Raw genomic sequence first — 25,626 nt, 5'->3', positions numbered from 1 at the left:
TTTCTATGTTCTTATTCTCTGTCACCTTGTCCTCCATTTCCTGACATTTTTTTTTTCCAATTAACTACCTGAACTTCATTTTGTATCTCTTGTGTCGCCAGGCCTTTTCCAGTGGCTGCCTTTTCCCTGACCATCTTTTCCCTCTCAGCTACTGTCCTTGGTTTATTTGCATCTGATGACCACTCTGTCTTCTAGGATATCATGGACCCTCGGGGACCAGTCCCTCAGTCTTTCCAGCAGCTTGAGAAACCTGGCCGAATTCGCCGTCGCAAGACCAGGAGGGAGCGAAATAAGGCCCTAGTGAGCAGCCACAGGCCCTTGGCCCGCCAGGATCCCCCCATATCCAGTCGGGATCCTTGCGTAATCCTCCAGGATCCTGTGGCTTCTGTTGCCCCCAAGCTTGTTGTGATAACTCAAGGCAGATTGAGTCGGGAGCACCGGGGTCTTTTCAACCACGAGGTGAAATCCCTGGATGTGACCCGGCTGCTTAACAGAGGCTCCTTGGAATCATGTACCCCTCTGCTACCAACCAAGTCCTCCTGCAGCCCAGCCAGAGTCCAAGAACCAGACCTTCAGTCAAAAGGCAAAGAGAACAAGGTTCCAGGAGGCTCAGGCCCAGGTCCACCAAATTCCCCAGATCCGCCTGTGTTGGGGGAACTGCTGGAGGAGCTACAGTGTCAGCTGATCGTGCCACAAGCCTTTCCCAGGAGGAACCTAGTGCAGGAGGCCAGAGACACCATCATAAGAACCTTACAGGGCTGCCATGGCTGTGTGCCTGATCTTGCCCTGGTGCTCCGAGGGTGCCAGCAACCCTTGCCTGGTGAGTCCCCCTCCTCCCCTCCTCCCCTTCCACCACTGTGTTGCAGTTCAAATGATCTCCTCATTCTTTCTTCTGCCCCAGAGGCCAAGCCGAGGGTCCCTGAGAGACAGAGGATGGCACCTTCTTGTCTCAGCGTTCCTGACCATGCTGCACGGGAGGGAAGGCCAAGGACTCAGCCGGCAGCAAAGGGGTGCAGCTCCGCCATGCCTCACCCTTGCAGCAGCACCGCCGCTGCACACAGGGCCGGCCAGGTGCACCCTCCAGATCGCCAACTGCCATTCCTGTCGTCCACATCATCACCATCTGGAGCAGCTTGGGGTCCCCCAACAGCTTTTGATATGCTGAAAAGCATCTGGCTCATAGCCACACCACCCCCTCCCCAGCCCTGGGATGTCTGCCCACCTCAGCCCCTACCTCAGCCACCATCACCCTTGTTACCCAGAGCATCTGCCTTGGACTGGAGCCCCAACCCTCCTGCCCCACTGCCCAGTCTCTCCTGGGTAGTGACTCAGAGCAGTCCAGAGGCTTGGTCCTTCCCCCCAATGAGACTATACTGAGGAGACTAGGTAGGGCTGGGGGGCAGGTATCCCACACTCCCAGTCACCTCAATAAAACACCTTCTTGGTCCTCTTGGTTTTCAGTGAGCGGCTGTCTCAGGAGAGCAGCTTCCTTTCTTTTGTTTTTGTTGTTTGTTGGAGATGTTTCTCAGTGTAGCCTTGGCTGTCCTAGGACTTGCTCTGTAGACCAGGCTGAGCTTGAACTCAGAGACCCTCCCGAGTGGGAGGGCTTTCTTTAGCTCTAAACTCTAAGGCCACGATGGATATATCACCTGTGTCCTTGTTGGAGCCCCAGGAGCCAATAGCATCGGGTACATGCTTCACAGTGTCTGTGTGCGGTGCTGGAGACAGGAGTAAGAGTTTATAGTTGCCGGCAGTGGTGGCGCACGCCTGTAATCCCAGCACTTGGGAGGCAGAGGCAGGTGGATTTCTGAGTTTGAGGCCAGCCTGGTCTACAGAGTGAGTTCTAGGACAGACAGGGCTACACAGAGAAACCCTGTCTCGAAAAACCAAAAAACAAAAACAAACAAACAAAAAAAAAACTTATAGTCCTGGACTATATGAGCCCAATAAACCCCAACAATACAGAGTATAACAACTCTGTAGTACTTCCCCTACACACACATATAGAGTAAAAATTTCATCATCCCTCTTGGTAACAACTGGTCACATGGTAAAGAGTTCATGCTCAAAGTCCATGCATTTGTTTTTTTTCTTCTCAGTTTGCATGGTTTAATTTGTTTTGGATTTTTCTTTCTTTTCATCCTTCTTCCCTCTCCCTTCCCCCCATCTCTCTCTCTCTCTCTCTCTCTCTCTCTCTCTCTCTCTCTCTCTCTCTCTCTTTCTTAAGACAGTCCCCCCTATTTCAGTCCTGGCTGACCTGAAACTTGCTATGTAGACCAGACTGGCTTGGCATTTGGGGCAATCCACCAGTCTCTGTCTCCCAAGTCCTGGGATTGATTGCTTGTACCATGTCTCACTCCAGGAATTTTCTTTATTTGCTATTTTGGGAATGTAATTCAGGACCTTGCCCATGCTAGGCAAACATACTACCACTGAGATACAACCCCAGCCAGAAAGCCTTTTGTTCTTTTTTTTTTTTTTTTTCATTTTTTAAAACAGATTCTCACTTATGTGGTCCTGGCTGTTCTGGAATTTAATGCAGAGACCAGTCTGGCCTTGAATTCACAAAGAACCGCCTGCTCCCTCCTCCCTTCCCCCCCCCCCCACCCCCCAACTGCAGGAGAGTGTCTGGCCAGAAAGCTTTTGAAATGGCATTTTGAGCAGCAGTGAATTTTCTGCAGTGGAGGGTAAAGGGTGAAGCTAGGAATGTTTGTTGGAGGCTGATGCTGGAAGACCCTCCCAGGACTCTGTTGCCCTATGAGAAATGATAGAATTAACAGCCTCATGGGTGGGGGACGTGAAACTACACTAGGGCATAGGGGGCCCAATGACTTGTCCTAGGTCTTCTGTGGGGACGTGGCAAAGCCAGTCCCGGCAGCTGGAGCACTGGCTCCTGCCTACCTCACCTTTGTCTCAAGCAGCTCGGGTGCATACCCTCGGGGTGGGGCAGGCAATCAGGATTGTTTTGTTAGAAGGTTTTACTGTGTGTGTCCCAGATCAATGTCTCATCCTCTGTGTGTCTGTGGGCACAGGGTTTTCCAAATCTAGAGATGAGTAATAATAGAATAATTTGGGGTCAAAACTGGGGGCCAGTGGTCAGGAGAGAGTTCAGTTTTCTTGGTTATAGGCATCCCGGAGTCTGCAGTCCAAAGGAGGCCCTGCTTGCCGGAATGAGTTCAGTTTAGGACACACGCTTCCTGAGGTATCTTTGAGACTCCTGTAGAAGAGGATCACAGCTGGGGTGAGGTGACAAGAGAAGGCCCTCTCTCAGGTGGCAAGGGTAGGAGACCGTTTAGTCCATCCCGGAGGAGGGGGCGGAGACCTCTGCGTCCAGCGGCCCCTTTAATCGGGGGCGCGCGCTGGCCAGCCCGCGCGCTCTCGCCTCCGTCACCGGGCCGGAGCGGGAGCCGGAGCCGAGCCGAGCCGAGGCCAGAGCGGGAGGAATGGAGCCCTCGCGCGCGCCCGTGCTGCGCCGCCTGCTGCTGCCGCTGCTGCTCCTGCTGCTGCCACTGTCCCCCCGCGCCCGGGCCAAGTACGTTCGGGGCAACCTCAGCTCCAAAGAGGTGAGCACACCGAGCCATCTCCTAGCGTTCTCTGGTCCTCGGGACCCGAGAGGGGATGATGCCGCTCCGCCCCCTGCGCCCCTCCCGGGACGGGGCGTGAGGGAATGGGGGCCCGAACCAGGGAGGAGGCTGTGGGTTGGGGGTTGCCTGGTGGCTGTCGAGGCCAGCCTGGGTGGGGAGGGTCGGTAGGCAGAGTCGGAGTTACAAAGACTAGAGCGGCACCATGGTGGTGCTGAAGGGACAGCACCCCTCACTCCACCAAGTGGAGGTCGCCTGGCCTGCTCAGGACCAGCAAGGAAGGTTTGGAAGATTCCCCAGGATGGCCATGGTTTGTGGGACCACCTTGGGGCTGCTGTGTGTGTGTGTGTGTGTGTGTGTGTGTCTGTGTCTGTGTCTGTGTGAGTGTGTATGTGTGTGTGTCTGTGTGTGTCTGTGAGAGTGTGTGTGTCTGTGTGTGTCTATGTGTGTGTGTCTGTGTGTGTCTCTGTCTGTGTCTGTGTGTGTGTGTGTGTGTGTGTGTGTGTGTGTGTGTGTGTGCATGTGTGTGTAACTGGGGGAATGCAGCTGAGAGAGTCCAGGACAGATGGTGGTGGGGATGTGCACCTGGCCATCCACGGTCTTTTCAGTGTGTCTGGAAGATGGGGAGGAGAAGGAGGAGGGAAAGAAACTTGAGGGACATCTGAGGGAGAAAACCAGGGCAGTAGAAAATTGGACACACAGCAAAAGGATCCGGAAAGAATTCTGGAGGTGACTTAGCTGCTTTGTGGTGTGCGGGAAGCCAAGTGGCTTTGGGTAGAGAAGAAAAGTTGAGGGTCAAGCTGAGCTCTTGAAGGACTCAGATCTCACTGGATTCTTTTACCAGGACTGGGTGTTCCTGACAAGATTTTGTTTCCTTTCGGATTATGGCCGACTGGACTTCCGATTCCGGTACCCTGAGGTGAGTCTCCCTAGCCGCTCTCCTCAGCTGAGAGCTCCCTTGCTGGTCCACGGGAAGCTGTCCAACTTCTGTAAACATCCCGGCCACCAAATCTCTTCAGGCGAAGTGCTGTCAGAACATCCTCCTGTACTTTGACGACCCGTCCCAGTGGCCAGCGGTGTACAAGGCCAGGGACAAGGTAAGGGCTGTGAAGAGTGAGGGGTGTCCAGGGGCGGAAGGAAGCCACAGCCATTCAGAGGGCGACCATGCCTCTGCCTTGTCCTAGGACTGTTTGGCCAAGGAGTCGGTGATCAGGCCAGAGAACAACCAGGTCATCAATCTCACCACCCAGTACGCCTGGTCGGGCTGTCAGGTGCGAGCGAGGCAGTGTGTGGGGGCTAACGGTCTAGGGCCTGGTGGCATTGCGGATGGGGCCTCAGCCTTTTGGCTTCTCCCCAGGTGGTGTCAGAGGGGGGAACCCGCTACCTGAGCTGCTCCAGCGGCCGCAGCTTCCGCTCTGTGCGTGAGAGATGGTGGTATATCGCGCTCAGCAAGTGTGGGGTAAGGGCCTGGGGCGGCTGCCTGGCTTTTCTCCTCTCTCCCTTCCTGTCGACTTCCCCCTACCTGCCCAGGCCCCCTTAGGCCTCCTCACCCCCCACAGGGAGATGGGCTGCAGTTGGAGTATGAGATGGTCCTTACCAACGGCAAGTCTTTCTGGACCCGGCACTTCTCAGCTGATGAATTTGGTGAGCAGATATTGGAGTGTAGGACAGAAGCCCCAGCAGGTAGAGATGCCCGCTCCAAAAGCCTTCTCCCACCCACCCCTTCCATTGAATCCTAGGGATCCTGGAGACAGATGTGACCTTTCTCCTCATCTTCACCCTCATCTTTGTCCTCTCTTGTTACTTTGGATGTGAGTACTGCACATGTGGGAGAGGGTTGGGACAAGTGGGAGAGCGGAGATAGGGAATGCCCCTCCCCCACCCGTGTAAAGCGTCCCCGTCTCCTCCTCAGATCTGCTGAAAGGCCGTCAGTTACTCCACACGACGTATAAAATGTTCATGGCTGCAGCAGGAGTGGAGGGTAAAGTTTAGAATCTCCCAGACTCTGAGTTCTCTCAGAAGAGGGCCTTGTGGTTCTGACCCCAGGGTCTGAGGGAGGAGGGCTGGGCATGGACTCCTGGATCTGAGGGAGGAGGACTTCCATCTACACTCCCAGGTCTGAGGAAAGTAAGGCTGTGATCTGGCCCGATGGGTCTGAGGGAGAAGGGCTGGGGATATGACCTCTAGAGTTTTCCTAGCGGGTGACCCTAGCAGATACTCTGGGCTTCTGATGGGGGTGGCAGAGGGTTTGCTAGGTGACAGTGGTGTCCCAAAGCAGGTTTCTGTCTTTTTCCGGTCTCTCGTCCCCCCAGTGCTGAGCCTCCTGTTTTTCTGCATCTACTGGGGCCAGTATGCCACGGACGGCATCGGTAATGGCAGCATAAAGATCCTGGGTGAGAACAGATGAAACACAGAGGGTCCTGGCCTCCCCAGGGGCCTGGTGGCCGCAGCCTGTGCCTGAGCCATCTTCTCGTCCCTTCCCAGCCAAGCTGCTCTTCTCCTCCAGCTCCCTCATCTTCCTGCTCACGCTCATCCTCCTCGGGAAGGGATTCACGGTGACACGGTGCCCGGGCAGGGTTGCGCATCGGGGTGGCTGGGCTGGGGAATAGGGCAGGGAGGTGGGGTGGGGGTGTGGCAGCTCCCTCCTCCCTGACAGCATCCACCCTGCTGTCTCCCCCACGGCCTGCTTGCCAGAGGCCGCATCAGCCACTCAGGCTCCGTGAAGTTGTCTGTGTACATGACCCTGTACACCCTCACCCACGTGGTGTTGCTCATCTACGAGGCAGAAGTGAGTGTCCTGCTCCTGCCAGCCCCTCTCCTTCCTGCCCCGCCTGCTGCCCCTCCCCACAGAGCATCCTCTTCCCATCTGTCTCTCAATGACTCCTCTCTCTTCAGGATTTCTGAGTAGCTTCCTTATTCCTCCTTGTCTCTCACTCTCCCCATGTCCCAGAGTCGGAGACCTAGTTCTGTTTAAGCCCCGCCCCCTTCCTAGAGGGCCATCCCCACCCTTACTCCGGGCTTGTTTCTGCCTGTGAGAAGTTAGGAGGACCCCGGCCTTGTTCCATCGCTTGTATGGGGTGACAGTCGGGCCTCTCACTGTGCCAGTGTGGACGGATGAGTCACACAAGGCGTGAGTGATGGCATTTAGTCCCACGGTGGGCACACGGTAGTTGTCGTAAGCTCCTTGCATACCCACATGCAATTCTAGCCCCATTCCTAGCGGCCCCACTACTTCTGGCCCGACCCTTTCCTCTGTTCCAGCCCGGGTGCCCAAGGGTGGGATCCAGGGTCGGAGGCCAGAGCTGTGACCACCTTTGTCTTGTGGTCCAGTTCTTTGACCCAGGCCAGGTACTCTACACGTACGAGTCTCCGGCTGGCTACGGGCTCATCGGGCTGCAGGTGGCGGCCTACGTGTGGTTCTGCTATGCCGTGCTGGTCTCCCTGCGGCACTATCCGGAGAAGCAGCCCTTTTACGTGCCGTTCTTTGCTGCCTATACCCTCTGGTGAGACATGGTGTGGTCCCAGCCTGCCTTACCCCACAAACTGGATCATTCATAGGGAGTGAGCTTTCAAGACAAGTGGTTGTTACCTGAAATCTGCCACTGTCTAGTTTTATGATCTAGAAAAAAAAATTACCCTCTCAAAGTAAAATGGTGGGAAGAAGTCCCCGAATGTGGGAGGTTAAGTAGTGAGGACTGCCAGGCATCTCATCTCAAAACAAAAACTGCAGCAGCAACAGGAGCAAGGTCCAAAGAAACAGCGTCTTTCTCGGAGCTCGGCACGGTGGCTCATGCCTGTCATCATACTGTTCTGGAGGTGGAGACAGGAAGACCAGGAGTTCAAGGCCAGCCTGAGCTACATGAGAACCGTCTCGAAAACCAAACCAAACTAAAGCAAAGCAGAAGTATTTACAGTCATATTGCTTCACAGGATAGGTTCATTAAGGTTCTCCTTCAGAGATTACCTTGAGCATGCGTGAGACAGGAAGGGCAGACGGTGATGTCGCAGGCTTCTAATCCCAGCACTTGGGAGGCAGAGGCAGGCGACTCTCTAAGTTTGCGGTCAGTCTGGTTTATAGTGAGTTCCAGGACGGTCAGGACTACGCGGACCCTGTCTTGATAAAAAAAAACAAAACAAAATGATAGGAAGGTTTAGTGTCTGTCACACAATAAATGTTTAATAAAAACTCAGTTAATAGCTAGGCATGCTACTGAATGTCTGTATTGTCAGGGTTTGGAAGTAGAGGCATACACATTCATAGTCATAAAATAAATTTTTCAAATAAAACTCCAAAACCTACCAACCAACCAACCAACCAAACAAACAACCAACCAACCAGTCAGAAAAGCCTCAGTCATTATTGTTCAACAATGTTTGGGTAAAGTGGGCAGACTCCGAGCCAGACTGCTGGGGTGTAGATGCCAGTTCTGAAGCTTCCAAACTGTCCAGTCTCAGACCCACCTGATGCTTTGTCACCTATTAAAGGAATGGAAACCGAATTCATTTCCTGGACTCTGTGAGAGTTGAGTGAGCGCATAGATGTGAGATGGTTTGGACACACCCAGCCAAGTCCTTGTTACTCGTTGCTCTGACCATGGGGTCTCCACCGAGGTCCGGGTAGCTGATAAGTCGCCAGGGTTGGGCTGGTGTGGAGCAGAGTGAAATCCGGCCGAGTCTTTGTCCACTGGAAGCGCCCAGGCCAGTGGGGTTCGGGTGCTCTGTCAACATCTGGCTTTCAAAGGCTACTGTGGCCATTCTGCAGTTTGGGACCTGCTTGGGGCCTGTGAGTGTCATCAGGGGCGTGGGGACACAAGACAGGGTGGAGAGCGGAGGTGGAGACCCACTCTGAACCTCCCCGCAGGTTCTTCGCCGTTCCTGTCATGGCTCTGATCGCCAATTTTGGGATCCCCAAGTGGGCCCGAGAGAAGATCGTGAACGGCATCCAGCTGGGCATCCACCTGTACGCCCATGGCGTGTTTCTGGTGAGAATGGCAGGGGGTGGGGGGAGCGAAGAGATGGTGGTGGGAGGGTGGGCCCTGCTGTTCTGTGTCTGAGTGTGCTGTCCTCTCTAGAGCGCCTGACCTACCACTCCTTTGTTTTTAGTTATGTTTTTGAGATGGGCTTGCTGTGCAGTTCAGTCTGACTTGCAGTTTGTGACATGCTGCCTCAGTTTCTCAAATGCTGGGGCCCATGACACCACACTCATCATGGTCCCCATCTTCCCTGCATCTACTCTGTGGTCACTGGAAGGCATTGCCTGAAAGCCTGCTGGGTACTCTACCACGCCCCCCCCCTCACATTTGTTGGCACCATCACTACCCACCCAGAGCCTTGCTCACCCTGTGTCCCCATTCTCCCACTGAGAACTATTGTCTAAGCATCAGGTAAATGGGACAGAGTGGGGCTCTTGGGAGCCGAGCTCTGAGTGCAGTTCACACCAGACCTAGGCAGACTTGAGGAAGAGCTTAGCTCTTTCCTGTTATTTTTTAGTTTAGTTGTTATTATTTGTCCTGGCTCACATCCTGTCCTTTTGTCCTGGTGACAGTTCTCATATACACTTACTTAGCAGTTTGTGTGTATATGTGTGTGTGTGGAGGGGAATTCTTTTTTTTTTTTTTTTTTTAACATAAGTACCCTCTAGGTTGCCCTGGCTTACCTGGAACTCTATAGATCAGAGATTTACCTCCTTCTGACTACTGAGTGCTAGAATCAAAGGTTTGTGCCACTACACCCACTTGGAGGTTTGTTTTTTAAGACAGTCTCACTATGTCGATCAGGCTGGCCTCAAATTTACCATGTTTCCCCTGCCTGGCCTTTTTTTTTTTTTTTTTTAGTATTTTTTTTTTAGTATTTTTTTATTTGATATATTTTTTATTTACATTCCAAATGATTTCCCCTTTTCTAGACCCCCACTCCCCGAAAGTCCTGTAAGCCCCCTTCTCTCCCCCTGTTCTCCCACCCACCCTGCCTGGCCTTTTTTGAGTGCTGTATTTGGGGTTAAAGATGTGCATCATTGTACCTGGCTTACAATGTTACCATCCATCCATCAGCTATCCCCTTAACACCTGTCTCCTACCAGCCTCCTGCTTCTTTTTCCTTCCTTCCTTCTTTCTTTCCTTGCTTCCTCCCTTCTCCCACTCCTCCAATCCCCATCCCCCCCTTTTAAAAAAAGTTTTAATTTTTTTTTTATTTTTTAAGATTTATTTTATTCATATGAGTACACTGTTGCTGTCTTCAGACACACCAGAAGAGGGCATCAGATCCTGTAATAAATGGCTGTGAGCCACCATGTGGTTGCTGGGAATTGAACTCAGGACCTCTGGATGAGCAGTCAGAGCTCTTAACCACTGAGTCATCTCTCCAGCACCCACCCCACCCCATCCCCTTCTTGAGAAAGAATCTTGTTATACAGCCCTGACTGCCCTTGATATCACAACAATCTTCCCGTCTCAGCCTTCCAAGTTCTGGGATTCACCAGTACTCCAGGCTTTAGCCTGACTCTTGCTAGAAATATCCAGACACATTTCCCCCCCTGGGTTCCTCGCTCAGTTGCCAGCCTGCCCAGGAGTCGATGTACATGCTATACAGAGAGTAGATGCGGAGTCTCCAGGGATCCATGGCCTTCCGTGGCAGCCCATGCACTCTGAATCCTGCTGTTCTCTGGCAGATAGTCAGGGCCCACACGGGGGATGGCACGCCAAGGAAACAGGCCTTGGTAAATTTGGCCCGAATGCCTGTAATCTCTTTACTTCACAGGTAGAGACAAGAAGATCAGCAGTCCAAGTCATGCTCCCACAGAAATATTGCAGGAAAAATTATACAGGAAAATATAATTTTTGAGGTCAGTTTGGGCAACATGAGCCCTTGTCTCAGAAAAGAAAACAAAAATAAGTACCATTGGAGGTTTTAGCTTTTCAACCCTGGGGACCTACGATCTGCAACCTAGCCAGCCCCCAGGGAAGGGTCCAGGTCTTCTGTCCACCACCTCAGGACCTAGCTTAAGTATAGACCTGGGGTGGTAGATCAGAAGCTCAGCAAGGAGTCAGAAGGGGCAGACAGAGAAGAAACCCTGAGAACCCACCATGCATGAGGCTCTGCCCCTGGCTTTCATTTCCACCCTCTCATCTTTCCAGATAGGCACTGTAATCCTTTTTGGCTGGCGAGGCTCAGGTTGTTTAATCAACTTGCCCCAGATGCAGCACTTAGCGAGGGATGGAGCCAAGAGCGGTGAGGCCGGCTCAGACTGCGAGACAAGTGTCCTTGCTGCTTTCCTTCAGCCAGCTTCTCTCGGAGACATACCAGGCTCACTGCATCCAGCACAACCTTAGTGAGGTTACACTGAGCGTGGAGTACGGCAGCAGAGTGGGCTCTAAAAACATCTCCTGCATTCTGGAAATGTTCAACATGTATTTATTGACAGCCAGGCAGTGCAAAAAAAAAAAAAAACAGCTTGTGTGTTTTTTTTTTTTTAAGATTTATTTATTTATTATATATAAGTATACTGTAGCTGTCTTTAAACATACCAGAAGAGGAGGTCAGATCTTGTTACAGATGGTTGTGAGCCACCATTTGATTGCTGGGATTTGAACTCAGGACCTTCGGAAGAGTAGTCAGTGCTCTTAATCTCTGAGCCACTCCAGCCCTCGGCTTGGGACTTAACGGGGAATAGAAAAGTCAAGTTCTGCTGGGCAGTGGTGGCGAATGTCTTTAATCCCGGTACTCAGGAGGGAGAGGCAGGTGGATCTCTGAGTTTGAGGCCAGCCTGGGTTACAGAGTGGGTTCCAAGACAGATAGGGCTGTTACAGAGGGAAACACTGTCTTGAAAAATGAAAAACAAACCAAACCAATAGTCAAGTTCTAACTCTGTTGGTAAAAGTTTATAATCCAAGCACTTGGTGCCTGAGGCAGGAGGATGCGGCACTGACAGACTCAGAAAAGGAAACAAAGCTGAGTTCCTGCCTTTAAGGAGTTGACATTCTAAAGAGCCTGTTAACTGATGTTTAGCTGAACTCTGTGTGTTTATGGACCGGTTCTAAGGTTGGGCAAGGTGCTGAACACCTTCAATCCAGCTCTAGGAAGCGGAAGTGGGAAGTCTGGAGTTTGGGAGCAGTCGGGAGTTCAAGGTCACTCCTAGCTACATAGCAAGACTGAAGGCAGCTTGGACTGCACAGACCCTCTCAAAAAGAAAACAACGCAAAAAAAGGAAAGAGCAGTAAAACAATTTTAATCTTTAATCTGTGCTAAGAAAGTGCCCAGTGACCTTTGGTAAGGCAGTGTGTAACTGAGAAACAATTTTACATTTAATTTTGATTCAATTTAAGCCATATGTGGCTAGTGTGACCAAGCCCGATCAGTCAGTCAGCTGCTTCTCCAGCACAGGAGCAAGGATTAAAAAGAGAAAAGATGATTAGACAACACTGTAGCATGACCCCAGTCAATTCTGAGACTGAAGGCGGGTTTAATAATTTCCAACCCTCTTTTATACCAACTTAATTACATGTCGTATTAAGATCAACAGTAGTACAAAGAGGAATCAGCAAGACAGTAAACACAAAATTGTCTAGGCAATAAGCAAAGTCCTGTGATGGTTTTCCAAGGGCTTGTAAGAATGACCAAAATACCGGAGCCTACTTCCTTGTCCTAGCCCAAACTCTTGCCTGAAGCCTGCTTCTCTCCTTCCACCCTAAGATTAAAATTCCTGCAGTAATCTACTTTCCTATTGTGCCCTAATGTCAGATTGCTGCCGGAAGCCCTTGTCATTGGTCAGTGGGCCAATGTCAGACTCCTTCCTGGAGGCACAGCACCCCAATAAGGCTCTCCACACTAGTGGTTCTCATACTGGGCAGCCCAGGACACTGCCCATAACCAACCAGTTATGACACCCAGTAGTCAGGATTGTGATATTGGAAACACCACTAAGCACAGTAATTAGAAGAAGCATGTTGAGGGAAAAGGTCAGAATGCTGGGAGACACCGTGTCTACTCCCGGTGTCTAAGGCAGTCTGAATGGTTCAAAGGCAACGTAGAGACGTCAAGTGGCGGGCAATCATCTAGGTCTGTCTCTACACTTTATAGGGACAGTCTGCAGCGTGGACACTGCTTCTCTAACCTGTGCCTTGACTTTTCTCAGATCATGACCCGCCCATCGGCGGCCAACAAGAACTTCCCGTACCACGTGCGAACTTCGCAGATCGCCTCCGCTGGGGTCCCTGGACCCGGAGGGAGCCAATCAGCAGATAAGGCCTTCCCGCAGCACGTCTATGGAAACGTGACGTTCATCAGCGACTCGGTGCCCAACTTCACGGAGCTCTTCTCCATCCCCCCGCCTACCTCCTCTGTAAGCTCCGCAGCCCCGGCGCCCGAGGAGCTGCTGGCGCCGCCCCTGGAGTACCTGACCCCGCTCCCCGCCCCGCCGCCACCCCCTGCTCCCTGGCGTCTGAGCCCACCCCTGGCCTTCCGTACTCCCCGTGCCCCAACGCCCCGCCTCGACCGTCCCCCGGCGCCCGCGCCCACCCTGCCAGACTGGGTCCTGGCGCTGTTGCGCACGCCCCCGAGGACACCCCGCGCTGTGCCCCCGCCGCCTGCCTTCCGAGGCTGGTCCCCATCTCCCCCACCGCCTCCAGAGTTTGCCCGGCGCACCCCGACGCCACCCCTTGAGTACCTGGCCCCGCTGCCCAGGCGCCCTGTCACCCACTCCTTCCCTGACTGACACGTGCGTCCATATTTGGGGTGGTGGGAGTCCTCTAGGGGGAGGGGGACGGGCCTTCGGGGCCGCATTTGCTCCCCCGAGGGTTCTGGGAAGCTTCTGACCCTGACCCCCCATCCCAGGCCGGGAAGCAGGTGGAGGAGACAGCGGTGGCGGCGGCGGTGGCCCCGAGGGGCCGTGTGGTGACCATGGCCGAGCCGGGCGCAGCCTCCCCGCCCCCACCCGCTCGGTTCTCCAAGGCGGTCGACTCGGGCTGGGATGGCCCGACGCCGTCCTACCAGCCGCTTGTGCCCCAGACGGCGGCGCCGCACACCGGCTTCACCGAATACTTCAGCATGCACACAGCCGGGGGCCCTGCACCCCCGGTCTGAGCATCCCTTCCCCGCCTCTGCCCCACGGGCGGCGCACCGGGCCCCGGCTGGGCTCCGGAACCCCGTTTCTCTCCCGGCCCAAGGGCTCGGCCACGCCAGGCATCCCCGCCCCCCCACACCCCGCGCCCACGCTGGCTGGGTGCGCTGCGTCCTGCCCCCTTCCCTCTTGTGCCAAACGGTCCCGCGGGAGCCGTTCTCCGCGTCCCCTCCCTCAGCCCCTGCCCCGAATGGCTCCGGAATCTGGACTCCCGCTGTTCCGTGATCTCCGCCCCCCTGACCCCCTCCGAGACCTCTGACCCTGCTGGACTCCGGAACACCCGTGACGACCGCCTGGACCCTGCCCGTGACCCTCCAGGACCCTGCGACCCCCGTTCAGGGACGGATAGTGTGAAGTCGGTCTCTACTTTGAAACCCTCCCTGGGGTTTGTGACCTCGGACCTGTGCTTTGTCCGTCCATCTGCATGCCAAGGACCTTCAAATGGTCTCTGGCAGAAAGACGTTTTCTCTTCTTGCCAAAATAAAGAGGATTCGTTGGGTTTTTATCTATAACATGGTTTCTTTTCCACCTTAATTGAAAAAAAGAAAAGACATATGAATATGTTTCCTGAATGTATGTCAGCGTACTGTGCGCGTACATCGTGTAGAAGAAGGCAAGAAGAAGGCGTTGGATTCCCACTATATGGGTTCTGCGACTCGAACCAGGGTCTTCTGCAAGAGCAACATGTTCTGAACCACTAAGTCGCCTCTCCAGCTTCTTTTATGTACTGATGATGCTTTAAGTCACACGGGTCTCACTATGTCCATCTAGGAAATACTATTTTGGGTCTGGAGTCCCGTGTCTTCATAACTTGATATTCATGTTGTTCCCGAATGTAGAGCACAGAAAATAACCATCTAGCACAGCTTTTTTTTTTTAATCGCTCATCTATTTTTCCCTTTCCTTTCGCTAGCAGAGATAGAGGCGCCCTCCAGTGGCAAAAGCTTTGCTCAGTCAATGACTGGCGCATACTTTCTTTTAAAGCGATTTTGGGTTACAATCTTAGCAATACGCATGCGTAATTCTCTGAGCTGGATTCGTATTCACGCAGCGCAAGAGGCTGGGAACAGATGGGAGGGAAAGTTTCCGGAAGTCTTCCTCGAGAAGGGGTGGAGCCAGGCGCTCCTAAGTCCTCCCAGGGCCTCTCTAACCCGCCGCTCGCCCACCTCTCGCCTCCTCCCAGCCCGTCCTCCCCTTAGAGGCTGCGCGGCTCCCGCCCCCTCGCTCTCTCAGCGGGTCTTCCTCGGGCCGCTCTGGCCCGGGAGTCCCCGGGTCTCTCTGATCTAGCCCATCGGCCTCCAGTGGGAGGAGCGGGTGGGTAAGCATTAGAGTGAGCCCTGGGGATCCCGGCCGGGACCCTGAAGGCAGGCGCCGCCCCCGTCTGGGGGGGTCTCCCCAGGAGTCTCCCGGCCAGGCGGATTCCAGCCCGCACGCTCCATGCACCGCCCGGCTGGGCTGTAGAGCACAGCGCCCCTGGAAGACTGTCTGGGTCTGTTTTGGCCTTGCAGCAGCCTGAATGTAATCATTGGACAGCGTTTATGGAGTCGGCGCCCCTATGGGGGCTCGTGTCTATAGGGGACCCTTACGGTCCCTAGGGGTCAGCCCTATCCATGACGACTTCTCGTCCAGGGCCTTCCATGGGTCTGTAGGGCCGGCCTCTCGGTTTCAAGAGCACATCAACAGCGGCCCTTTCCGTGGCTCGGACTGCGTCGCTGGTACATCCTTGGACTACAAGGCCATGCTACGCCTGTAAAGGTTGCATCTGCAGGGCCTCACTCCCGGAGGTACCCTCCAGGTCTTCACGGCCCCTTCTGTCTCTTAGGGCCAGTGCCGAAGGCAGCGATGGCCTTGGGCAGAGCTCTGGCCGCGGCCCTTGCCCTGGCTTCGGCAGTGCTGGGGCCGCTGTCCCTCAGGGTTCTGGCTGGTGACTGCAAGGGGCAGCGGCAGGTGCTCCGGGAGGCGCCAGGCTTCGTGACCGATGGTGCGGGCAACTACAGCGTCAATGGCAACTGCGAGTGGCTTATCGAGGGTGAGTGGGGCCGCGTGGGTCACCCACTCGGTTGCTAGTCCATTCATTTGTGCGTTCATTCACGCAGCACGTTCCCAGAGCCCGGCTCCATTCCAGGACTTTTTCTGTAAAATGTTGAACACCCAGTGTTGCAGCCAGCCTGGGTCCTAACTCTGATGTGAGGGACTGTGCCGAGAGTCACAGCAACAAACTAGGAGTAGTCGTGAGGGGTGTTTTTCCTCACTTGATCCTGAATGTAGCATACAGAAAATAACCTAGCACAGCTTTCCGCCGCTCCTTCCCTCTTGCTTACCACTTACTTGGCTTAGGATCTAGTCTCTAGTTCACGAGTTTCGTGGCTTTGGAGGGATTAATTTCGAAGGCACAGTTTCTTTTACTCCAAATGGTCATAACAGTAGTGCTTAGTTAAAAGGAAAGGAGTCAGAAGTTTAACACACTTGATGTCTGCTATAGTCTATTAGTCCGGGTTCCCTAGGGAAACATAACTTATAGAATGAGTCTTTATAGAAATGAGATCAGAAGGGCTTCTAGTCACTGTACAGTGGTGGTGCAGGCCTTTTATCCCAGCACTCCCAAGGCAGAGGCAGGCAGATTTCTGAGTTTGAGGCCAGCCTGGTCTACATAGTGAGTTCCAAGACAGCCAGGGAAACCCTGTTTTGACACCTCATCCCTCCCCCTCCCCCCAAGTAAAAAGAATGGCTTTTAGGCTGTGGTCCAGCAAGTCCAATAATGACTGTTGACCAAAACAGTCCAGTAGTAGTTGTCCAGTCCACACACTGTGTGTCTCATCTGGTCTTCAGTATGTGCCAGAATGCTGGAGAAGTCACCTCTAAGGCAGACAGGAGTTAGAGGACGCTTTTGAGCACGCCTGTGTGCAAAGATCTAGTATGCTAGAACAGATAATAGAAGAAGCCAGGACTGGTACCAGAGGCAGGAAGGGGGAGGCTTGCGAGTTTGAGGCCAGCCTAGGCTACCTTAAAGTGAAGAACTGGACTTGCTAGTTAGAGTGAGAGCAAGCATGTATAAAATTCAGGCTGTCAGTAGAAGGTGTGGTCCAGATTAAAGGTGGAGCCTCTCACTTCAAATGATCTGGATTAGAAGTGGGGTCTTCCCACTTTAAGTGATTTAATTAAGAAGAAAAATAGTCGCTAGGCAGTGGTGGCGCACACCTTCAATCCCAGCGCTTGGGAGGCAGAGGCAGGCAGGTTTGTGAGGCCAGCCTGGTCTACAGAGTGAGTTCTAGGACAGCCAGGGCTACTGAGAGAAACCCTGTCTCGAAAAAACAAGCAAGCAAGCAAGCAAGCAAACAAACAAAACCCTTACGAGTGTCCCCAGCCATTTAGCTTTTAGTTAGTTCCAGATGTAGTCACCTGAGAAGACCCATCACATACAGTAAGTGCCCATGAAGTGCCCTTAGGGCTATTGTTCTACTTAAATACTTCAATAAAACCATCGTTTTTAGTCATTCATGTGCCAGAAATTATATATGCCACCATGACATAGCAGAAGACCAGGGACCTTCTTCCCAGCAGTGCTTGTGGGGGAGACCGACATACTAACAGTCACATACCAAAGTGGTCCCCTGGGAGAGCCCAGAGGAAGCGCACGATCTGGGAGAGAGGAGAGCAGAGAAACATTCTGGAAGAGATGTCAGAACTGAGACCCCGGGGAGCTATGTCTGTCAGCCAGGAAGCGAGAGGAAGGACATTCTAGAAATAAGGAACAACCTGTGCCCTTTTCTTATGGGCCTAGAGAGATCGGTGAAGCCCAGGGAAGACTCGTCTCAGGAGTCTGATTAACACGAGGCATCGATGGGAGGGAACAGGAAATGTGAGATGCTTTTGAGCAAGCACATGGGCTAAAATTTAGTATGCTAGAACAGTTACGGGGAGAAGCCAGACGCAGGAGCGGGAGGTTTGTGAATTTGTAGCCTGGGCTACAATTTTTTTTTTTTAAAAGATTTATTTACTTTTATTTTTCTGTGGTTGAGTGTTTTGCCTGCACGTACATGTGTGCACGGTGTGTGCCTGGTGCTAAAGGAGGCCAGAAGAGGGCATCAAACCTCTGGTACCGGAGGTGTGGATGGTTGTAAGCTGCTGGGTTGGTGCTGGGAATTGAACCCTTATCCTTTGAAAGAGCTGTAACTGCTCTTAACCTCTGAGTCATCTCTTCTGCTTGTAGATTTTTTTTCTTTGTTTGTTTGGTTTTTGCTTGCTTGCTTTGTCTGTCTGTCTGTCTGTCTTTCTGACAGAATCTTATGTATCCCTGGTGGCTTGAACTGGATGGATATGCATCCTCCTGCCTCTATCTCTCTAATTCTGGGATTATAGGTGTTAACTACCATGCTTCTTGTGTTACTTGGGCCTTGAACCCAGGGCTTCGTGCATTCAAGTCAGCTCTTTACCAACTGAGGTACTCCACCAGCGCAAGGCCCTGTCATTCCCCCCTTTTCCTGTTTCTCCTCCTTGTAGGATTTGTGTGTGTGTGTGTGCACGCGCGCGCGCACACGCGTGCACACACAAATAACAACATGTAGGGGTCAGAGGGCAACGTCTCGCATCAGTCCTTACCTCCCACCTTGTCTGAGGCAGAGTTTCTTGTTCACCGTCGTCGCCTGCCTGGCCCAGGGGCGTCCGTGTATTCCCTTGTTTCTGCTCCCCGTTTCAATGTAAGTAAGCTGGTGTTGCTGCCTTCCACCACCCTATCTATGTAGATTCAGGGGGATCTGAACTTTGCTTCTTTATCCCCTGAGCTATCTCCTTAGCCTTGAAGGTTTTATTTTGGTTTGTTTTTGACAGGCCCTTCCTGGATAGCTCAGGCCAGGGTGTAGTTGGATGGTGGCCTGCCAGTCCCCAGTGTGCAGTGTTCAGGGCTGAAGTAGAGGCTGGAAATGGGAGTTCTGTGGCTCGCCTAGGGGAAGGACAGAAATCAGCTGGAAGGTTCAGAGGGACAGACTTTCAAGCTCGTGTGGTGTGGGAGTTTCCTGGGGTATAAAAGTGGCCAGCCTCTATGAAGACACTAGGGAGGTTAGCATGCCTTAGGATCTGTGTCTGTTTATCTAGGAAGTCCATTCAGTAGACTGGGAGGTGAGGAGCCAGAGCTGGCCCTCGAATGTCATTTCCTTGGGGGTGCCAGGAAGCTACCCAATGGTTTAAGAGTGGGTATTGTTGTTTGCTTGAGCCTGGGGGGAGGGTGACAGGCTAGAGGCGTGGCATGTGGAAACTGAGTTCTGATAGGGGCAGAGGTCAAAGGGGTGGAGGTGTGAGCCCTGCGGGGAGATGATGGTGGATTTCTCTCTGTAGGATGGGAGCAAACTGATTAATGGTGGGGTGTGGCATCTGTTACCCCAAGAACTAGCATCTTAGCTTGAGTGTTGGTCCAGGCTTGTAATCTGAGTACTTGAGAGGCTGAGGCCAGGGGATCCTGATTTAGAGGTTACCCTGCGCTATAGTGAACCCTGTTTCAAAAGTACCCAAAAGTCTAAGTGGGTTGTATGCTTTTGTTACTGTTTATAGCCCTGGCTGGCCGTGAACTCATACTTCTCCTACCTCAGCCTCCTTGGGGCCGGGATTGCAGGACTGCGCACTGTGCCTGCCTGGGGACCCACTTCTTATAGATGATTGTGTTTCTTCTGGTATCAGACTTCCCAGACTCCTCCGGGAGTAAGAGTACCCCGGCTTCCTCCAGGGGCAGGGCAGGAGGCGGGGCTTAGGGTCAGATTTCTTTCTGGAATGGTGTGGCATAGAAGAAAGCAGAAACCTTGAGCTTTGGGAGGGAGGCTGCCGACCGGCTTTTGCCCTTGTTTTAAGTCCTTGATCAGACCTGGGTGTTTGGTGAAGGCTGGTGAGATTCTGGAAGATCTGGATTCTGGTTCTGCTGAATGGTTCTTGTGTGATCAACTGTGGGTCGGGGTCTGTATGTTATATCCCTGGGTTCTGGTCAGTGGAATCAAAGGCAAAGTAGTCAGCTGCTCTGTCTGTCTGTCTGTGCTGCAGCCTCCTCCTCCTCCTCTTCCTCCTCCTCCTCCTCCTCCTCCTCCTCCTCTTCCTCCTCCTCCTCCTCTTCCTCCTCCTCCTCCTCTTTGCTTTTGTTCTTTTGTTTTTTGAGATAGAATCTCACATAGCCCAGGCTGGTCTGGAACATACCAAAGATGACTCTTCTGACTGTTTCCAAAATATCGGGATTATAGGAGTGCCTCACTATGCCAGGCTTTGTGGTGTCATTTTATTTGTTTGTTTGTTTGTTTTTAGACTTATTGTATGCATGTGAGTGTTTTGCCTGGAAGTGTGTGTGCCTGGTGCCTGAGGTCAGAAGAGGGTGTCAGATCTCTGAAGCTGATGGTCATGAGCTCCTGTGTGGGTCCTGGGTATTGAACTTGGGTCATCTGCAGGAGCAACATGCTGTCTAAGATGGTGAGCCATCTCTCTAGCCCAGACCTTTTTTAATTTTTTAATTTTTTTTTTTTTTGTTTTTTGGATTTGGTTTTTTTGAGACAGGGTTTCTCTGTGTAGCCCTGGCTGTCCTGGAACTCACTCTGTAGACCAGGCTGGCCTCAAACTCAGAAATCCGCCTGCCTCTGCCTCCCAGAGTGCTGGGATTACAGGCGTGCGCCACCACCGCCCAGCTAGCCCAGACCTTTTTAAAAACAAAATTCTTATGTTTTTTGAGATTATAGTATAATTACATCATCTCCCTGCTTCCTTTCCTCCTTCGATATATCCCTCCTGTCTGTCTTCCAAATCTATGGCCCCATTTAAAAATTAATTGCTGATGTGTGTGTGTGTGTATGCATATATATATATATGTATATAAATCTATATTGCTCAGTACAGTTTCTTGTTTTGTTTTTGCTTATGAGCAAGCTCGTGCTCTGTTGCCCAGGATGGCCCTGAACACAGTCTTACTGGTCCTGCCACACCTGTGATTTAATTACATGTGTCATCATGCTTTTTGGGAGTGTCTTCATCCTGTCATCCAGCAACTGCTCAGGTCTTGCATAACCCTAGGCCTTGTGCCAAGGCGGTGTTTGAGAAGAAATTATGCCCAGGTCCTGGGTCCTGTGATCCTCCTAGACTGCAGGAGGGTAACCCTGGCCACACAGTCCTGGCACAGAGATTTAAAGTTATGCTGGGACGTGCGAATCCCAAAGAGAGGCTCCTAACTCAGCCCTGATCCATGGGGGTGGGCTTCCTGGAGGAGGCCCCCACACATAGAGCAGCTGTGCAGAGGCCTGGCTCCCCACGGAGCCAGGATTCCAGGCTTGATCCACTGCTCTAAGGGCAGTAAGAGATGGGATCACGTTCCACATGCCAGGTCAGGGGGCAAGCGTTTCTCCTAGGCTGAGAGAGCCGAGAAGGCCTTTTTTTTTTTTTTTTGATTTGTTTATTTTATGTATATGAGTACATTGTAGCTGTACTGAGGGTTGTGAGCCTTCAGGTGGTTGCTGGGAATTGAATTTAGGACCTCTGCTCACTCTGGTCAACCCCGCTGGCTCCGGTCAATCTTCCTTGCTCAGTTCTTGCTTGCTGCAGCCCAAAGACTTATTATAAATAAGTACACTGTAGCTGTCTTCAGACACACCAGAAGACTTCCTTATATCAGATTTCATTATGGATGGTTGTGAGCCACCATGTGGTTGCTGGGGTTTGAACTCAGGACCTTTGGAAGAGCAGTCAGTGCTCTGAACCACTAAGCCATCTCTCCAGCCCGCGAGAAGGCCTTTTAGAGGAGGAACACCGGGGCCCCTGTCAGATTGGGATGAAGCACTAGAGAGACCTCTTGTCACGCGTGGAAGGAGTCTGTGTCAGTGGCCCTGTTAGAAGAACAGTCACAGGGACAATGGCTGGGCCAGTCTTAGCACTGAGCACCCTGCCTCTGGGCTAGCGAATTATAGTCACCTTGTTGACCATTTACACCAGCCTTGGTGGGTAAGGAGAATTATTCCCTTGCTAAGGCTTACAAGACCACACAACCAAGGCAGGGTAGGTAGATAAGAAAGAGAGGAACTGAGAAAAGAGAGCACCCCGCCATTCCCCCTCACCAGCCCCCCCCCCCCCCCCGGGTTCGCTGTTGCTTTTGAGATATCTGGTTGTGCAGCTCAGCCGGCCTGGACCTTCGATTCTCTTACCTCAGGCTCCAGAGTGCTGGGATATTCTAAAAGACGACCCCTAAACTCGAGATCCTCCTGCCCGCCCGCACCTCCTCAGTCCGGAGCTGCAGGTGTGGGCAGCTAAGCCTGGTTCTGTGTAGCTGGGAGCCCAGGGCTCTGTGCACACCAGACAGGCTCTCTGCCCACTGAGTCACATCTCCAGCTCCCGACCTCAGCTCCCCTAAGAGTGGGAGCTTTCGGGCCGCCTGGTCCCTGGTGATGCTGTTTCTGGTAGAACACCCTGTGCGTGACGCTACATTCGAGGCCCTTCTTCCAAGTGCTCCAGAGGCAGAGGCAGGCGCATTTCTGTGGATTCGCAGCCAACCTGGTCTACAGATTGAGTTCCAGGACAGCCAGGGCTACACGGAGAAACCCTGTCTGGGGGGTGGGGGAGAAGTGACCAAAATTTTTTTTTCTTTTTCTGATCTCGTTGACCTCACCAGGGTGCCTAGGCTGGTGGTGAACATGCAGGTCCTCCCGCCTGCCCTTCCTCAAAACTGAACTAGAGGTGCAATCAGCCATGCTTGGCCCTACTTCTGCTTCTGATTTCTATGTTTTGCTGCTTGATTCCTATAAACTTCAACACAAATGACCAGAAACACACACACACACACACACACACAGAGAGAGAGAGAGAGAGAGAGAGAGAGAGAGATCAACCTCTCACAAATAAAAAATAATTCAGCGGGACTGGAGAGATGGCTCAGTGGTTAAGAGCACTGGATGTTCTTCCAGGAGTCATGAGTTCAATTCCCAGCAATCACATGGTGGCTCACAATCGTCTGTAATGGGATCTGGTGCCTCTTCTGGTGTGCACTCATAAGTGAATAAAAAAATGTTTAAAAATTACATATATAAAATTTACTTTCAAATTACATACATGCAAATGGTTAGCCCATTTCATTATTAATGCCCAGGTGGGAATCAGTCTTTCTTCTCTCTCTGCTGCATTTGAGGCCCTTGGGTTTGAGATAAAACCCAGGACTTTGGGCTTGCTAGGCAATCACTTTACCACTGAGCCACGCCCCCAGCCCCTCACTGGGGGATTCTAGGCAGGGGCTCTCCCACTGAGCCACGCCCCCAGCCCCTCACTGGGGGATTCTAGGCAGGGGCTCTCCCACTGAGCCACGCCCCCAGCCCCTCACTGGGGGATTCTAGGCGGGGGCTCTACCACTGAGCCACGCCCCCAGCCCCTCACTGGGGGATTCTAGGCAGGGGTTCTACCACTGAGCCACGCCCCCAGCCCCTCACTGGGGGATTCTAGGCAGGGGCTCTCCCACTGAGCCACGCCCCCAGCCCCTCACTGGGGGATTCTAGGCAGGGGCTCTACCACTGAGCCACGCCCCCAGCCCCTGGCCTAAAGATTTTGCTCATTTAACCCCAGTACTCTGGAGGCAGAGGCAGCAGATCTCTGAGTTTGAGGCCAGTCTGGTCTACAGAGTGAGTTCCATGACAGCCAGGGATACAAAGTGAGACAAACAAAAACAAACAAACAAAACAAAACAGAAAAAAACAAAAGGAAAAGGAAAAGGCTGTTGGCTGAGCTCCGTCACAGTTTCAGTAGGTCAGTATCCCACAGCTGGGAAGACCGCCTGAGAGGACAGTAGCTTGTCCTCCAGCCAGTGGTAGTTCAGGAGCGGAGCTGAGACTGATCACATAGTTTTCATGTGTGAATGTAGCAGCAAAGTCAGCGGCCACAGGAGACTCTGTGCGGGACAGGGCCGCACAGTGCTCCAGGCACCCCCCACAGTGCTCCAGGGGCCACGCAGTGCTCCAGGCACACCCCCCACCCCCCGCAGTGCTCTGGGGGCCCTGCAGTGCGGAGGCTCCCTCAAGGTGTGGTGATTTCTGAGGGAGGGCTTTGTGGATCCTCCGAGAAGGTGCGTGTGAGAACCCGGCCCCTGTGCTCACTTCCCAGCCCCGAGCCCTCGGCACCGGATCCTGCTGGACTTCCTTTTCCTGGACACGGAGTGCACTTACGACTACCTCTTTGTGTATGATGGTGATTCGCCCCAAGGCCCGCTGCTCGCTAGTCTGAGTGGGAGCACCCGGCCCCCACCCATCGAGGCCTCCTCAGGCAAGGTTCGTGGTGACGGGTGTGGGACCATGGTCTCCGAGTCTCTTGGGAGTGAGGGGGTCCTAGGAGCACACGCCTAGGAAGAAATGAAAAAGATTGGAAGGGACGGAAAAAGCCGGTCTGAGGGGATCAGAGAAGGCAGTGGAAGGCGGAGGAGAGGCAGAGTGCTGGGCCTGGCTGCCAATAGCTGTGATCCCTGCCCTTAGGAGACTGTAAGGGTTGATTTGAGACCAGCCTGGGCCCCATACGGAAACCCTGTCCCCAGCAGCAGCAACAGCCAGTTCCAGAAACACACAGAAAACAGGCAATGGAAGGCAGGGCGGGGCTGGGGATGCCCCTCGGATGGCAGAGTGTCTGCCTAGCATTCACAACCCCCTTCCCGGGGGTTCAGTTACCGGCACCCTATAAAATAAGGGTGGTTCTACACACCTCAGCAATTTGGTGTCATTTTCAGCTAGTGGGTTTGAGGCCAGCCTGGGCTAGATGAGATCCTTTTTTAAAAAGAGATTTATGAGTGGTCCATCTGCATGTACGCGTGCGTGCCAGAAGAGGGCATCAGAGCCAAATGTAAATGGTTATGAGCCACCATGTGGTTGCTGGGACTTGAACTCGGGACCTCTGGAAGATCAGCCAGCGCTCTTGACTGCTGAGCCATCTCTCCGGCCCCCATGGCATCTTTTCTTAAACAACAGAAGGAAGGCAGTGAGTTGTCCAGGGGCGGTGCGTCCGCCCCAGCCAGATGCAGCCTGCCGGGTTTACCCAGCCTCTTGTCGCGCAGATGCTACTCCACCTCTTCAGCGATGCCAACTACAACCTGTTGGGCTTTAACGCCTCCTTCCGCTTCTCCCTGTGCCCTGGAGGCTGCCAGAACCACGGGCAGTGCAAGGCCCCCGGAGTGTGCGTCTGCGAGCCGGGCTGGGGCGGTCCGGACTGTGGCCTACAGGAGTGCTCAGCCTACTGTGGCAGCCACGGCACCTGTGCCTCGGTGAGCTGCCTCCCACCGAGTCTCCCTGGGATCCTACTCTGTGACCAGACCTGCCAAATCTGGCTTAAACAGAGCCTTGTTCCATCCTGACCCTCCCTCCCCTCCCTGCAGCTGTGGGAGCCAGTGCCCTCTCCTTCCAGGTCCCCCCACGCCAAAGCCCGTGACTTCATCCCAACCCCACCTCCACCTGCTCCTGTCCCTTTGGACCTCACTTCTAGCTCTGTCCTCACGTCCAGCCAATTTCCCCCCGGGGGTAATGGCCCCGTGCTCCTTCAGGCTGGGGTCCCACCTCCCTCAGGCTGGGGTCCCACCTCCCTCAGGCTGGGGTCCCACCTCCTTCAGGCTGGGGTCCCACCTCCTTCAGGATACTCCCCCCTGGCAGTTTGTTTGGCCTTTGGTCCCTGCCGTGGTGGTTTTTGAGGCAGGGTCTCATTTTGTAACCATGGCGGCCTCCTCCTCCCTCAGCCTCCTGAGTGCTGGGGTTACTGACATGTCACCACGCCTGGATCCCTGCCACGACTTCTGTCCTTTCACCTCTCACCTGATTCCTCAGCTCTGCACCCCCAACTTGGGATCTGTATTATATTTGGAACCCCCTTTTCCTCAGTCTCCCCAGTCGGAGCTCACCCAGCCCAGGTGGACCATGGGCCTCACTAACATGTCCCCTTCTGTCTGTCCTTGCCTTTTCTGTG

At 53.3% G+C, this 25,626-nt stretch overlaps 3 protein-coding genes across 5 annotated transcripts in view; all 3 read left to right on the top strand.

The window, feature by feature from the left end:
- The first annotated feature begins 201 nt into the window (after positions 1–201).
- Positions 202–1,377, top strand: Prr19 (proline rich 19). The gene is made up of 2 exons (XM_052180019.1): positions 202–820; positions 902–1,377. The coding sequence occupies exons 1-2, from the start codon at positions 202–204 to the stop codon at positions 1,375–1,377; spliced, it is 1,095 nt and encodes a 364-aa protein (XP_052035979.1).
- A 2,066-nt stretch (positions 1,378–3,443) lies between these two features.
- Tmem145 (transmembrane protein 145) lies at positions 3,444–13,954 on the top strand. Of its 3 annotated transcripts, none has more exons than XM_052180008.1 (15): positions 3,444–3,563; positions 4,426–4,500; positions 4,601–4,678; positions 4,766–4,852; positions 4,939–4,998; positions 5,141–5,225; positions 5,321–5,392; positions 5,494–5,562; positions 5,894–5,974; positions 6,066–6,144; positions 6,276–6,369; positions 6,912–7,084; positions 8,443–8,563; positions 12,712–12,918; positions 13,874–13,954. In XM_052180008.1, exons 1-15 carry the CDS (start codon positions 3,444–3,446, stop codon positions 13,952–13,954), a joined length of 1,482 nt encoding a protein of 493 aa, XP_052035968.1. The 3 variants fall into 3 exon arrangements, with proteins under 3 accessions (XP_052035968.1, XP_052035959.1, XP_052035949.1); XM_052179999.1 differs by lacking the exon at positions 13,874–13,954 and adding an exon at positions 13,410–13,658 and having other exon boundaries at positions 4,939–5,040; XM_052179989.1 differs by lacking the exon at positions 13,874–13,954 and having other exon boundaries at positions 4,939–5,040; positions 12,712–13,290.
- An 888-nt stretch (positions 13,955–14,842) lies between these two features.
- Positions 14,843–25,626, top strand: part of Megf8 (multiple EGF like domains 8) — a 50,278-nt gene continuing 39,494 nt past the window's right edge. Inside the window, exons 1-3 of the mRNA XM_052168841.1 lie at positions 14,843–15,724; positions 23,791–23,954; positions 24,728–24,934. Of these exons, the coding sequence (XP_052024801.1) occupies positions 15,538–15,724; positions 23,791–23,954; positions 24,728–24,934 (558 nt within the window). The 5' untranslated portion in view covers positions 14,843–15,537. The remainder of the gene's footprint in view (positions 15,725–23,790; positions 23,955–24,727; positions 24,935–25,626) is intronic.

The sequence above is a fragment of the Apodemus sylvaticus genome, chromosome 1 (genome assembly GCF_947179515.1).
Source record: "Apodemus sylvaticus chromosome 1, mApoSyl1.1, whole genome shotgun sequence".
NCBI lineage: Eukaryota > Metazoa > Chordata > Mammalia > Rodentia > Muridae > Apodemus > Apodemus sylvaticus.
The sequence above is the reverse complement of the archived record's forward strand: the minus strand, read 5'-3'. Positions and strand labels throughout refer to the sequence as shown.